The 12,746-nt window shown below is 41.6% G+C and overlaps 1 protein-coding gene across 2 annotated transcripts in view; it reads right to left on the bottom strand.

Annotated features, from left to right (window-relative positions):
- kif6 (kinesin family member 6) overlaps positions 1–12,746 on the bottom strand; it is a 204,758-nt gene that overhangs the window by 59,601 nt on the left and 132,411 nt on the right. For both annotated transcript variants that reach the window (XR_006084703.1, XM_024439629.2), the window contains exons 14-15: positions 3,437–3,539; positions 2,046–2,101 (exon numbers count right to left, since the gene is read on the bottom strand). Coding sequence is in view for 1 of the 2 variants with exons in the window: in XM_024439629.2 (XP_024295397.1) it covers positions 2,046–2,101; positions 3,437–3,539 (159 nt within the window). In the remaining variant the exon portion in view is untranslated. The remainder of the gene's footprint in view (positions 1–2,045; positions 2,102–3,436; positions 3,540–12,746) is intronic.

Here is a 12,746-nt window from a genome sequence, read left to right on the forward strand (position 1 = left end):
ACAACGCAACATTGCAGAGTTATGTGCATCCTTTCAAGCACACCCTTCTCATTAACCTGTAGTGAGTTATTCACAATTTTTGATGAAAAAATAAAGTTTTATATGTAAGATGGCTAAATAAAGAGCAAAATAATAGATTTATAGTATATTATTATTTGTGCCCTGGTCCTATAAGAGCTCTTTGTCACTTCCCACGAGCCGGGTTGTGACAAAAACTCACACTCATTCTTATGTTTAATAAATGTATCGTATAGTGTGTGTGTGGCAGGCTTACAATGATGGCAAAAGACAACATTTGAGAGTGCACTGACCCTGGTGCTAGAGGGGGTACGCAGCTGGAGGTTGAATGTTTTAAGGGGTACAGGACTATGAAAAGTTTGGGAACCACTGGTCTAGAATGTCATTGTACGGTGTTGCGTTAAGATTTCCCTTCACTGGAACTAACGGGCCTAGCCCGAACTATGAAAAACAGCCCCAGAACATTACTCCTCCTCTACCAAACTTTACAGTTGGCACTATGCATTGAGGTAGGTAGCGTTCCCCTGGCATCCGCCAAACCCAGATTCGTCCGTCGGACTGCCAGATGGTGAAGCGTGATTGATTAATCAATCCAGAGAATGCGTTTCGACTGCTCCAGAGTTTCATGGAGGCCAGCTTTATACCACTCCAGCCGATGCTTGGCATTGCACATGGTGATCTTAGTCTTTTGTGCGGCTGCTCGGCCATGGAAACCCATTTAACTTCTTATGGTATAGGGGACGCTTGCAGTGCGGCAAATTCAAATAATGATATAAAATCAAACATTCATTAAATCACACATGTAAGATACTCAATTAAAGCTACACTCGTTGTGAATCCAGCCAACATGTCAGATTTTAAAAAGCTTTTCGGGGAAAGCATTAAGAAGCTATTATCTGAGGATAGCACAATGTCAATAAAGAGGGTAGCATATTTCAAATCTGCAGGCGCTACACAAAACGCTGAAATAAAATATAAAACATGCATTACCTTTGACGAGCTTCTTTTGTTGGCACTCCAATATGTCCCATAAACATCACAATTGGTCCTTTTTTCCCCGATTAATTCCGTCCATGTAGACCCAAAATGTCCATTTATAAAGCACGTTTGATCCAGAAAAAAACAGCTTTCCAAAACACAATGTCACTACAAAACATTTCAAAAGTTGCCAACTTTGCCAAAATATTTCAAACTACTTTTGTAATACAACTTTAGGTATTTTTAAATGTTAATAATTGATCAAATTGTAGACGGGGCAATCTGTATTCAATACAGCAAGTAAACAAACCATGCTCCTTTTTTCATCTTGCGCAACTCTCAACAGTGTAACCTTGTTCCAGGATGTGCTTCCTCTTCGTTGCACAAAAGATTAACCTCAACCAAATTCCAAAGACTGGTTCCTATCAAATATCCCTTGGCAAAGACAACAGAGGGAACGGTCAGAGGCAAAAAAAGAAAGAAAAAAATCTGAACAGTTAGTCCTCGGGGTTTTGCCTGCTACATAAGTTCTGTTATAGTCACAGACATGATTGAAACAGTTTTAGAAACTTCAGAGTGTTTTCTATCCACACCTACTAATAATATGCATATCATATATTCCTGGCATGAGTAGCAGGAAGTTGCGCCAAGCTGTTGTTGCTCCTAGACATTTCCACTTCACAGTAACAGCACTTACAGTTGACCGGAGCTGCTGTAGTAGGGCAGAAATTTGATGAACTGACTTGTTGAAAAGGTGCCATCCTATGACGGTGTCATGTTGAAAGTCACTGAGCTCTTCAGTAGGGCCATTTTTACTGCCAATGTTTGTCTATGGCGATTGCATGGCAGTGTGCTCGATTTTAAATACCTGTCAGCAACGGGTGTGGCTGAAATAGCCAAATCCTATAATTTGAAGGGGTGTCCATACTTTGTATATATAGTGTACGTATACATCGAATTTGTATGCAGTGAGTCATGATTTACAAGAATAATATTGTAATGAGTGGCTATAAGGTTATGCTAGCATATGGTGCTCGTATGTAACTTACTGACTCCGTTTCTGGCTTCGTTCACCTCCTCCCCATATGCTTTAGCCTCAGCAAACCTACACAGAAACAAAGATATCAGTAGGCAAAAATTTCCTGCAAAACCCTGTTTCTCTTTCTGTACCTGAGCCATGTCAGGTTAAAGGGATAGTTTATGTGAAGTCCTCATAAGGATAGTAAAACAAAGTGGGGACATTTCGCCGGTCCCTATAAGGAAAAAGTCTAGTTTAGGTTTAGGGTTAGAGTTACTATTAGGCTTAGGGTTACAATTAGGGTTAGGGTTTAGGAGTTGGGGTCTCCGGTTAAAGTTAGGTTTGGGGTTAAGGTTAGGGTTTAGGTTAAGAGTTAGGCTTAGTGTTAGGGGTTAGGAAAAAAATGATTTTGAATGGTAATCAATTGTTTGGTCCCCACAAGGACAGTAAAACAAACGTGTGTGTCTGTGAGTGTGACTATATGTGAGAGAATGTGCTTGTGAAGGGATTGACACAGAAAGCCATTACCATCACATTTAACAGGGCTCCGCTCCCCTTCAATTCATGTCTGTACCAAAAATGGGGGATCGGCGAGGAGAGAGAATGAAAAACTAAAAGATATGTCGTTGGGGGTATGGGCCTACTATTCAGTGTCCTTGTCTATCAACAAGATGGGTGAACTCATGTACACTTCCCCTGTATTTAGACAGTGAAGCAAAACGTTTACATTTGTCTCTATGCAGAATTTTGGATTTGAGAGCAAATGTTTAATTTGGTCAATTTCATATGGTCACAAGCTTGCAAGAACTATGGGAACAAATACTACACTTTTGACTACTTTGATACACTATAAGTCAATTTGTCCAAACACTTCGAACTTTTCAAATGGGGGGCTAGATACATAAAGTGCTTTCATTTCTAAATCGTAAAACAGATTTGTATGAAAATACCCTTAAATTAAAGGTGACATTCTGTACTAATTTGATACATCTCAAATATAAAATGCTGAAGTATAGAGCCAAAATAAAACTGTTAGCTTCACTGTCAAAATACATTTGGAGGGGAGTATATCCTGACCCAGTGACCCCAAAGAGAGTGGACAGACAGCAAAACATCTCCAAAAGCATATTGCTCTGTTTTGTACAGACCTAAACTGTCCTTGAGCACACTACCCAGCAACATTCTGCAAATTAGTTTGGTTAAAATATTTCACACGTTTCACAGAGGTACAACTCAGTTCACAAGAGGACAAATAAAGTTACTGTCAATTTCTATGCACATAGGATAGATTCAAAGTCTGTTCAAGTGCTATCGATCTATTTTCAGGATTTATCAACCGTAGCAAACTTTCAGATTAAAAACTAGGAACAGCTGGTAAACTGAAATTGAAGTTCCCAACAAGGCCTCCCCTTGCCCTCTGACCTCTGTTTGAGCAGGGCCTTGTTGTCCTCTATGGTCAGCCGGTCTTCATGGTCTCTCCTGAAGATCTCAAAAGCCTCCTGTTTGCCCATCGACAGCTTGGACGCTGAAGAAGAATGGAGGGAGAAAGAATCATAAATGCCCATAATTTTTATACAGTATACCCACATGGCAGTCATAGTCACTAACCAGGTTTCCATCCAACCTTTTTATGCGAGTAAAATATATTTCTGATTAAAAAAATTCACGACAGGCTTGGTGGAAACAGAACATTTGTCGGTAAATTAAATGTCGACAAAACTAAATTCATTGATGCTTGAAATGTCGGTGGAAATACTTTTATGCGCAAATATTGATATACAGTGCCTTGCGAAAGTATTCGCCCCCCTTGAACTTTGCGACCTTTTGCCACATTTCAGGCTTCAAACATAAAGATATAAAACTGTATTTTTTGTGAAGAATCAACAACAAGTGGGACACAATCATGAAGTGGAACGACATTTATTGGATATTTCAATTTTTTTTTACAAATCAAAAACTGAAAAATTGGGCGTGCAAAATTATTCAGCCCCCTTATGTTAATACTTTGTAGCGCCACCTTTTGCTGCGATTACAGCTGTAAGTCGCTTGGGGTATGTCTCTATCAGTTTTTCACATCGAGAGACTGAAAATTTTTCCCATTCCTCCTTGCAAAACAGCTCGAGCTCAGTGAGGTTGGATGGAGAGCATTTGTGAACAGCAGTTTTCAGTTCTTTCCACAGATTCTCGATTGGATTCAGGTCTGGACTTTGACTTGGCCATTCTAACACCTGGATATGTTTATTTTTGAACCATTCCATTGTAGATTTTGCTTTATGTTTTGGATCATTGTCTTGTTGGAAGACAAATCTCCGTCCCAGTCTCAGGTCTTTTGCAGACTCCATCAGGTTTTCTTCCAGAATGGTCCTGTATTTGGCTCCATCCATCTTCCCATCAATTTTAACCATCTTCCCTGTCCCTGCTGAAGAAAAGCAGGCCCAAACCAATGCTGCCACCACCATGTTTGACAGTGGGGATAGGGTGTTCAGGGTGATGAGCGGTGTTGCTTTTACGCCAAACATAACGTTTTGCATTGTTGCCAAAAAGTTCAATTTTGGTTTCATCTGACCAGAGCACCTTCTACATGTTTGGTGTGTCTCCCAGGTGGCTTGTGGCAAACTTTAAACAACACTTTTTATGGATATCTTTAAGAAATGACTTTCTTCTTGCCACTCTTCCATAAAGGCCAGATTTGCCTATACGACTGATTGTTGTCCTATGGACAGAGTCTCCCACCTCAGCTGTAGATCTCTGCAGTTCATCTGATCATTCTTGGCTGCATCTCTGATTCTTCTCCTTGTATGAGCTGAAAGTTTAGAGGGACCAGGTCTTGGTAGATTTGTGGTCTGATACTCCTTCCATTTCAATATTATCGCTTGCACAGTGCTCCTTGGGATGTTTAAAGCTTGGGAAATCTTTTTGTATCCAAATCCGGCTTTAAACTTCTTCACAACAGTATCTCAGACCTGCCTGGTGTGTTCATGATGCTGTAATAGACAACAGTGCAGGTGCATTTATACGAGACTTGATTAAAGTTCATCATTAGTCATTTAGGTCAACATTGGATCATTCAGTTTTTCTGGAGGCTACAGACTAAATAAATGATGACACATTTCACAGGGTGTCTCAATGGAATAAAGACCTCTTCCATTCCTGACATTATTGAAAGAGATTGTGATACCCCACATCTCAAAATAGAGCTACTTAATGTTAGATCTCTCACTTCCAAGGCAGTTATAGTCAATTAACTAATCACTGATCAAAATCTTGATGTGATTGGCCTGACTGAAACCTGGCTTAAGCCTGATGAATTTCCTGTGTTAAATGAGGCCTCACCTCCTGGTTACACCCGTGACCATATCCCCCGCGCATCCCGCAAAGGCGGAGGTGTTGCTAACATTTATGATAGCAAATTTCAATTTACAACAAAAATAAAGTTTACGTCTTTTGAGCTTCTAGTCATGAAATCTATGCAGCCTACTCAATAAATTTGTATAGCTACTGTTTACAGGCCTCCTGGGTCATATACAGCATTCATCACTTTTACCTGAATTCCTATCGGACCTTGTAGTCATGGCAGATAATATTCACATTATTGGTGACTAATATTCACATGGAGAAGTCCACAGACCCACTCCAAAAGGCTTTCGAAGCCATCATCGACTCAGTGGGGTTTGCCCAACATGTCTCCGGACCTACTCACAGCCACAGTCATACTCTGGACCTAGTTTTGTCCCGTGGAACAAATGTTGTGGATCTTAATGTTTTTCCTCATGATCCTGGACTATCGGACCACCATATCGGACCACATTTGCAGTCGCAACAAAAAATATGCTCAGACTCCAACCAAGGATCATCAAAAGTTGTGCTATAAATTCTTGGACAACCCAAAGATTCCTAGATGCCCTTCCAGACTCCATCTGCCTACTCATGGACGTCAGAGGACAAAAATCAGTTAACCACTTAACTGAGTAACTCAATTTAACCTTGCGCAATACCCTAGATGCAGATGCACCCCTAAAAACTAAAAACATTTGTCATAAGAAACTAGCTCCCTGGTATACAGAAAATACCCAAGCTCTGAAGCAAGCTTCCAGAAAATTGGAACGGAAATGGCACCACACCAAACTGGAAGTCTTCCGACTAGCTTGGAAAGACAGTACCGTGCAGTACGGAAGAGCCCTCACTGCTGCTCGATCATCCTATTTTCCAACTTAATGTCTTTTTGATACTGTCGCAAAACTAACTAAAAAGCAGCATTCCCCAAGAGAGGATGGCTTTCATGACCATTAGAAAGCTAATTACGGACTCCTCTTTAAATCTGCGTATTCCTCCAAAGCTCAGTTTTTCTGAGTCTGCACAACACTGCCAGGACCTAGGATTAAGGGAGACACTCAAGTTTTTAGTACTATATCTCTTGACACATTGATGAAAATAATCATGGCCTCGAAACCGTCAAGCTGCATACTGGACCCTATTCCAAATAAACTACTGAAAGAGCTGCTTCCTGTGCTTGGCCCTCCTATGTTGAACATAATAAACGGCTCACTATCCATCAGATGTGTACCAAACTCTAAACGTGGCAGTAATAAAGGCTCTCTTGAAAAAGCCAAACCTTGACCCATAAAAATAAAAAAAAACTATTGGCCGATATCTTCTCTGAGACTGCACTCAGACCGAGGCTCTGCATCTGTCCTCGTGCTCCTAGACCTTAGTGCTGCTTTTGATACCATCGATCACCACATTATTTTGGAGAGATTAAAAACTGGTCTACACGGATTAAATGGGTCTACGCGGACCAAGTATAGTGGTCCTAAACCGGACCAAGTTCTGGCCTGGTTTAGATCTTATCTGTCGGAAAGACATCAGTTTGTCCCTGTGGATGGTTTGTCCTCTCACAAATCAACTGTAAATCCTGGTGTTCCTCAAGGCTCCGTTTTAGGACCACTATTGTCTTCACTATATATTTTACCTCTTGGTGATGTAATTTGGAAACATAATGTTAACTTTCACTGCTATGCGGATGACACAATGCTGTACATTTCGATGAAACATGGTGAAGCCCCAAAATTGCCCTCGCTGGAAGCCTGTGTTTCAGACATAAGGAAGTGGATGTCAGAAAATGTTCTGCTTTTAAACTCGGACAAAACAGAGATGCTTGTTCTAGTTCCCAATAACAAAAGTGATCTTCTGTTGAATCTGACAATTAATCTTGATGGTTGTACAGTCGTCTCAAATAAAACTGTGAAGGACCTCGGCGTTACTCTGGATCCTGATCTCTCTTGACGAACATATCAAGACTGTTTCAAGGACAGCTTTTTTCCATCTACGTCACATTGCAAAAATCCTAAACTTTCTGTCCAAAAATGATGCAGAAAAATGTATCCATGCTTTTGTCACTTCTAGGTTAGACTACTGCAATGGTCTACTTTCAGGCTACCCGGATAAAGCATCACATAAACTTCAGTTAGTCAGTTAGTTAGTGCTATCTTGACTAGAACCAAAAAATGTGATCATATTACTCCAGTGCTAGCCTCTCCACACTGGCTTCATTTGAGGGCAAGGGCTGATATCAAGGTTTTACTGCTAACCTACAAAGCATTACATGGGCTTGCTCCTTACCCATCTTTCTGATTTGGTCCTGCCGTACATACCTACACGTACGATACGGTCACAAGATGCAGGCCTCCTTACTGTCCCTAGAATTTCTAAGCAAACAGCTGGAGGGAGGGCTTTCTCCTATAGAGCTCCATTTTATGGAATGGTCTCCCTACCCATATGAGAGATGCAGACTCGGTCTCTACTTTTAAGTCTTTATTGAAGAGTCATCAGTAGGTCTTCAGTAGGTCCTATGATTGAGTGTAGTCTGGCCTAGGAGTGTAAAGGTGAACGGAAAGGCACTGGAGCAACGAACCACCCCTGCTGTCTCCGCTTGGCCGGTTCCCCTCTCTCCAATGGGATTCTCTGCCTCTAACCCTATTACAGGGGCTGAGTCACTGGTGTACTGGTGCTCTTCCATGCAATCCCTAGGAGGGGTGCTTAACTTGAGTGGGTTGAGTCACTGATTTGATCTTCCTGTCCGGGTTGGCGCCCCCCTCATTCCATTCTTACTCAGCACTTTGTATAAAACACTTGTATTAGCCATAAAATGTGCATTCTTCCTATTTCCACTCAGCACTACCACAAGCACTGCAGCAGTAATGAATGAGTAGGAACGTGTATCGATAGGCTTGCGTTATTATTAGCAGCTTGGGTCTTTTTTAATGTCGTTTTCAAAATATTTCACTTCCTCTGTTCATAGGAGTAACAACATGGATTTGTGCATGAGGCTGAAATAATGCAGTGCGACTCGAGTTTCGCCATCAGCTGGAAGACGGTGTCCCTTTCTGGTCCGTGTCAGTGGAGGAAAGGGACTTGAATAAGGGGTTTGAATAAGCTACGTAGCCAATAGGCAGAGGGTAACATCATTTGTCTGATTCTCTGTAATAATGGTATGGGAATAATAATAATGCATTTTGTAAAGTGGTTTCTTGCATCAAACAACACAACAACATTTTCAGTCACCTTATCTGAAGGACAAATGGATAAAGGTTAATGTTAAGCCCTGCATTTTATTTTCAAAAGTCTCATGGAATGTTGCCCTACATTGAACATCACACTTTGGCTGCTACTGTAGGCTGAACGTCTGAACAGCTATTTCAATGTTAAAATATTATGAGATGCATTTTCTCTGCCTCTAACCCTATTACAGGGGCTGAGTCACTGGTTTACTGGTGCTCTTCCATGCCATCCCTAGGAGGGGTGCGTCACTTGGGTGGGTTGAGTGTCACGTTCGTCATAAGGAGGAGACCAAGGCGCAGTGTGATAGGAATACATACTCTTGAATTAAACGAAGAAACAATAAACAAACTTACAAAATAACATAACAATAAACGTGAAGCTATATAAACTGAGTGCTGACACAGGCAACTACACATAGACAATAACCCACAAAATACCCAAGGAATATGGCAACCTAAATATGGTCCCCAATCAGAGAACAAGATAAACAGTTGCCTTTGATTGAGAATCAATCTAGGCAACCATAAACATAAAAACACCTAGACTAGGGCAACCCCATAAACATACAAAAGCCCTAGACAGGTAAAAACACATTTTTCACCCTCGTCACACCCTGACCTAACCAAAATAATAAAGAAAACAAAGAATACTAAGGTCAGGGCGTGACATTGAGTCACTGACGTTATCTTCCTGTCCGGATTGGCGCCCCCCCTTGGGTTGTGCCGTGGAGGAGATCTTTATGGGCTATACTCGGCCTTGTCTCAGGATGGTAAGTTGGTGGTTGAAGATATCCCTGTAGTGGTGTGGGGCCTGTGCTTTGGCAAAGTGGGTGGGTTATATCCGGCCTGATTGGCTCTGTATCGTTGGATGTGGCCACAGTGCTTCCCGACCCCTCCGGTCTCAGCCTCAAGTATTTATGCTGCATTTGTTTATTTGTCGGGGGGCTAGGGTCAGTCTGTTCTATCTGGAGTATTTCTCCTGTCTTATCCAGTGTCCTGTGTGAATTTAAGTATGCTCTCTTTAAGTCTCTCTCTTTCTCTTGGAGGACCTGAGCCCTAGGACCATGCCTCAGGACTACCAGGCCTGATGACTCCTTGCGGTCCCCAGTCCACCTGGCCGTGCTGCTGCTCCAGTTTCAACTGTTCTGCCTGCGGCTATGGAACCCTGACCTATTCACTGGACGTGCTACCTGTCCCAGACCTGCTGTTTTCAACTCTCTAGAGACAGCAGGAGCGGTAGATATACTCTGAATGATCGGCTATGAAAAGCCAACTGACATTTACTTCTGAGGTGCTGACATGTTGCACCCTCGACAACCACTGTCATTATCATTATTTGACCCTGCTGGTCATCTATGAACATTTTAACATCTTGGCCATGTTCTGTTATAATCTCCCCCGGCACAGTCAGAAGAGGACTGGCCACCCCTCAGTGCCTGGTTCCTCTCTCTGTTTCTTCCTAGGTTCTGGCCTTTCTAGGGAGTTTTTCCTAGCCACCGTGCTTCTACACCTGCATTGCTTGCTGTTTGGGGGTTTAGTCTGGGTTTCTGAACAGCACTTTGTGACATCAGCTGATGTAAGAAGGGCTTTATAAATAAATTTGACTTATTGATTGATATTGTTGAATTTTTTTCTGGTTTGTGTCCGAAATAGTTAAGAATACCATAAAACCAGTCGACACACCACCAAGGTCAATTGGTTTAGTCTTGACTCTTGGTTGACAGTGTTGGGGGATGGGTAATGTATTGATGCTCGAGTGCCAAATTTGATTCTATTTGTCTTTGTTACTTCTTTTTGATATTTATGAGTCTTATTTCTGTATATATTTTTATATTAATATAGTTTTAAATGTTATGATTATCTATTGTTTTGTTACAAAATAATTACAGTTAGTACAGAATGGCGCTGAGGAGGGGGTTCGCCCAGGGAGCCATACAAGCTTGAACTGCCACTGATGTCGCCAACTGGATGGAAACCTAACTACTGAAATACAGTGGGGCAAAAAAGTATTTAGTCAGCCACCAATTGTGCAAGTTCTCCCACTTAAAAAGATGAGAGAGGCCTGTAATTTTCATCATAGGTACACTAACTATGAAAGACAAAATGAGAAAAAAAATCCAGAAAATCATATTGTAGGATTTTCTATGAATTTATTTGCAAATTATGGTGAAAAAAAAGTATTGGGTCAACAACAAAAGTTTATCTCAATACTTATACCCTTTGTTGGCAATGACAGAGGTCAAACGTTTTCTGTAAGTCTTCACAAGGTTTTCACACACTGTTGCTGGTATTTTGGCCCATTCCTCCATGCAGAGCAGTGATGTTTTGGGGCTGTTGCCTCCAAAGATTTTTTATGGGGTTGAGATCTGGAGACTGGCTAGGCCACTCCAGGACCTTGAAATGCTTCTTACGAAGCCACTCCTTCGTTGCCCGGGCGGTGTGTTTGGGATCATTGTCATGCTGAAAGACCCAGCCACGTTTCATCTTCAATGCCCTTGCTGATGGAAGGAGGTTTTCACTCAAAATCTCATGATACATGGCCCCATTCATTCTTTCCTTTACACGGATCAGTCGTCCTGGTCCCTTTGCAGAAAAACAGCCCCAAAGCATGATTTTTCCACCCCCATGCTTCACAGTAGGTATGGTGTTCTTTGGATGCAACTCAGCATTCTTTGTCCTCCAAACATGACGAGTTGAGTTTTTACCAAAAAGTTACATTTTGGTTTCATCTGAACATATGACATTCTCCCAATCTTCTTCTGGATCATCCAAATGCTCTCTAGCAAACTTCAGACGGGCCTGGACATGTACTGGCTTAAGCAGGGGGACACGTCTGGCATTGCAGGATTTGAGTCCCTGGCGGTGTAGTGTGTTACTGATGGTAGGCTTTGTTACTTTGGTCCCAGCTCTCTGCAGGTCATTCAGTAGGTCCCCCCGTGTGGGTCTGGGATTTTTGCTCACCGTTCTTGTGATCATTTTGACCCCACGGGGTGAGATCTTGCGTGGAGCCCCAGATCGAGGGAGATTATCAGTGGTCTTGTATGTCTTCCATTTCCTAATAATTGCTTCCACAGCTGATTTCTTCAAACCAAGCTGCTTACCTATTGCAGATTCAGTCTTCCCAGCCTGGTGCAGGTCTACAATTTTGTTTCTGGTGTCCTTTGACAGCTCTTTGGACTTGGCCATAGTGGAGTTTGGAGTGTGACTGTTTGAGGTTGTGGACAGGTGTCTTTTATACTGATAACAAGTTCAAACAGGTGCCATCAAGACAGGTAACGAGTGGAGGACAGAGGAGCCTCTTAAAGAAGAAGTTACAGGTCTGTGAGAGCCAGTAATCTTGCTTGTTTGTAGGTGACCAAATACTTATTTTCCAACATAATTTGCTAATAAATTCATTCAAAATCCTACAATGTCATAGTTGAAGTGTACCTATGATGAAAATTACAGGCCTCTCTCATCTTTATTAGTGGGAAAACTTGCACAATTGGTGGCTGACTAAATACTTTTTTGCCCCACTGTACATACGTATGGACTAACATCAATAAATAAACAAATACACACAATTTAGATGAGAAGACTCTGGCTCTTTTCTTCTGCTGGTGCTGAGGAGGCGCAAGTGTCAAATGCACGTTAGTCATGTAAAAACGGAAGCACAGCCTATCCAGCCATGAGGCACAGTGCACATGGAAAGAGAGATGTGCCTTTTACGCCTGTGAATCTCGAACTTAGAAACATAAAACAACAATTGGTTTCCCCCCATTTCGTTAAATTGTATTAAAATCCTCCCCTTAATCAATATCCTGGTCATTAACCAAAACTAAACTATGAATAAAAGCATTTTAAATGGTCTACTGAGAATGCTTTGAAATATTTGAGGCTTTTGCCCTAAAGCTTTTTCATTATTCACAAATCGTCCTATGGGACTCCCAATCACGGCCGGTTGTGATACAGCCTGGAATCAAACCAGGATCTGTAGTGTCGCATCTAGCACTGAGATGCAGTGCCTTAGACCGCTGCACCATTTGCAGCAATCTAAAATATATTAAATATTTGAACATATGTAGGTTAACATATCTATATATATTTACCAAACATGGGGCAGGCAATCTAACGAACTAGGCTATAACGGACTAGCATTTGAAGCAATTAAATTGCCATAACATTGAAAATATTCC

Source organism: Oncorhynchus tshawytscha, linkage group LG12 (genome assembly GCF_018296145.1).
Source record: "Oncorhynchus tshawytscha isolate Ot180627B linkage group LG12, Otsh_v2.0, whole genome shotgun sequence".
Lineage (NCBI taxonomy): Eukaryota > Metazoa > Chordata > Actinopteri > Salmoniformes > Salmonidae > Oncorhynchus > Oncorhynchus tshawytscha.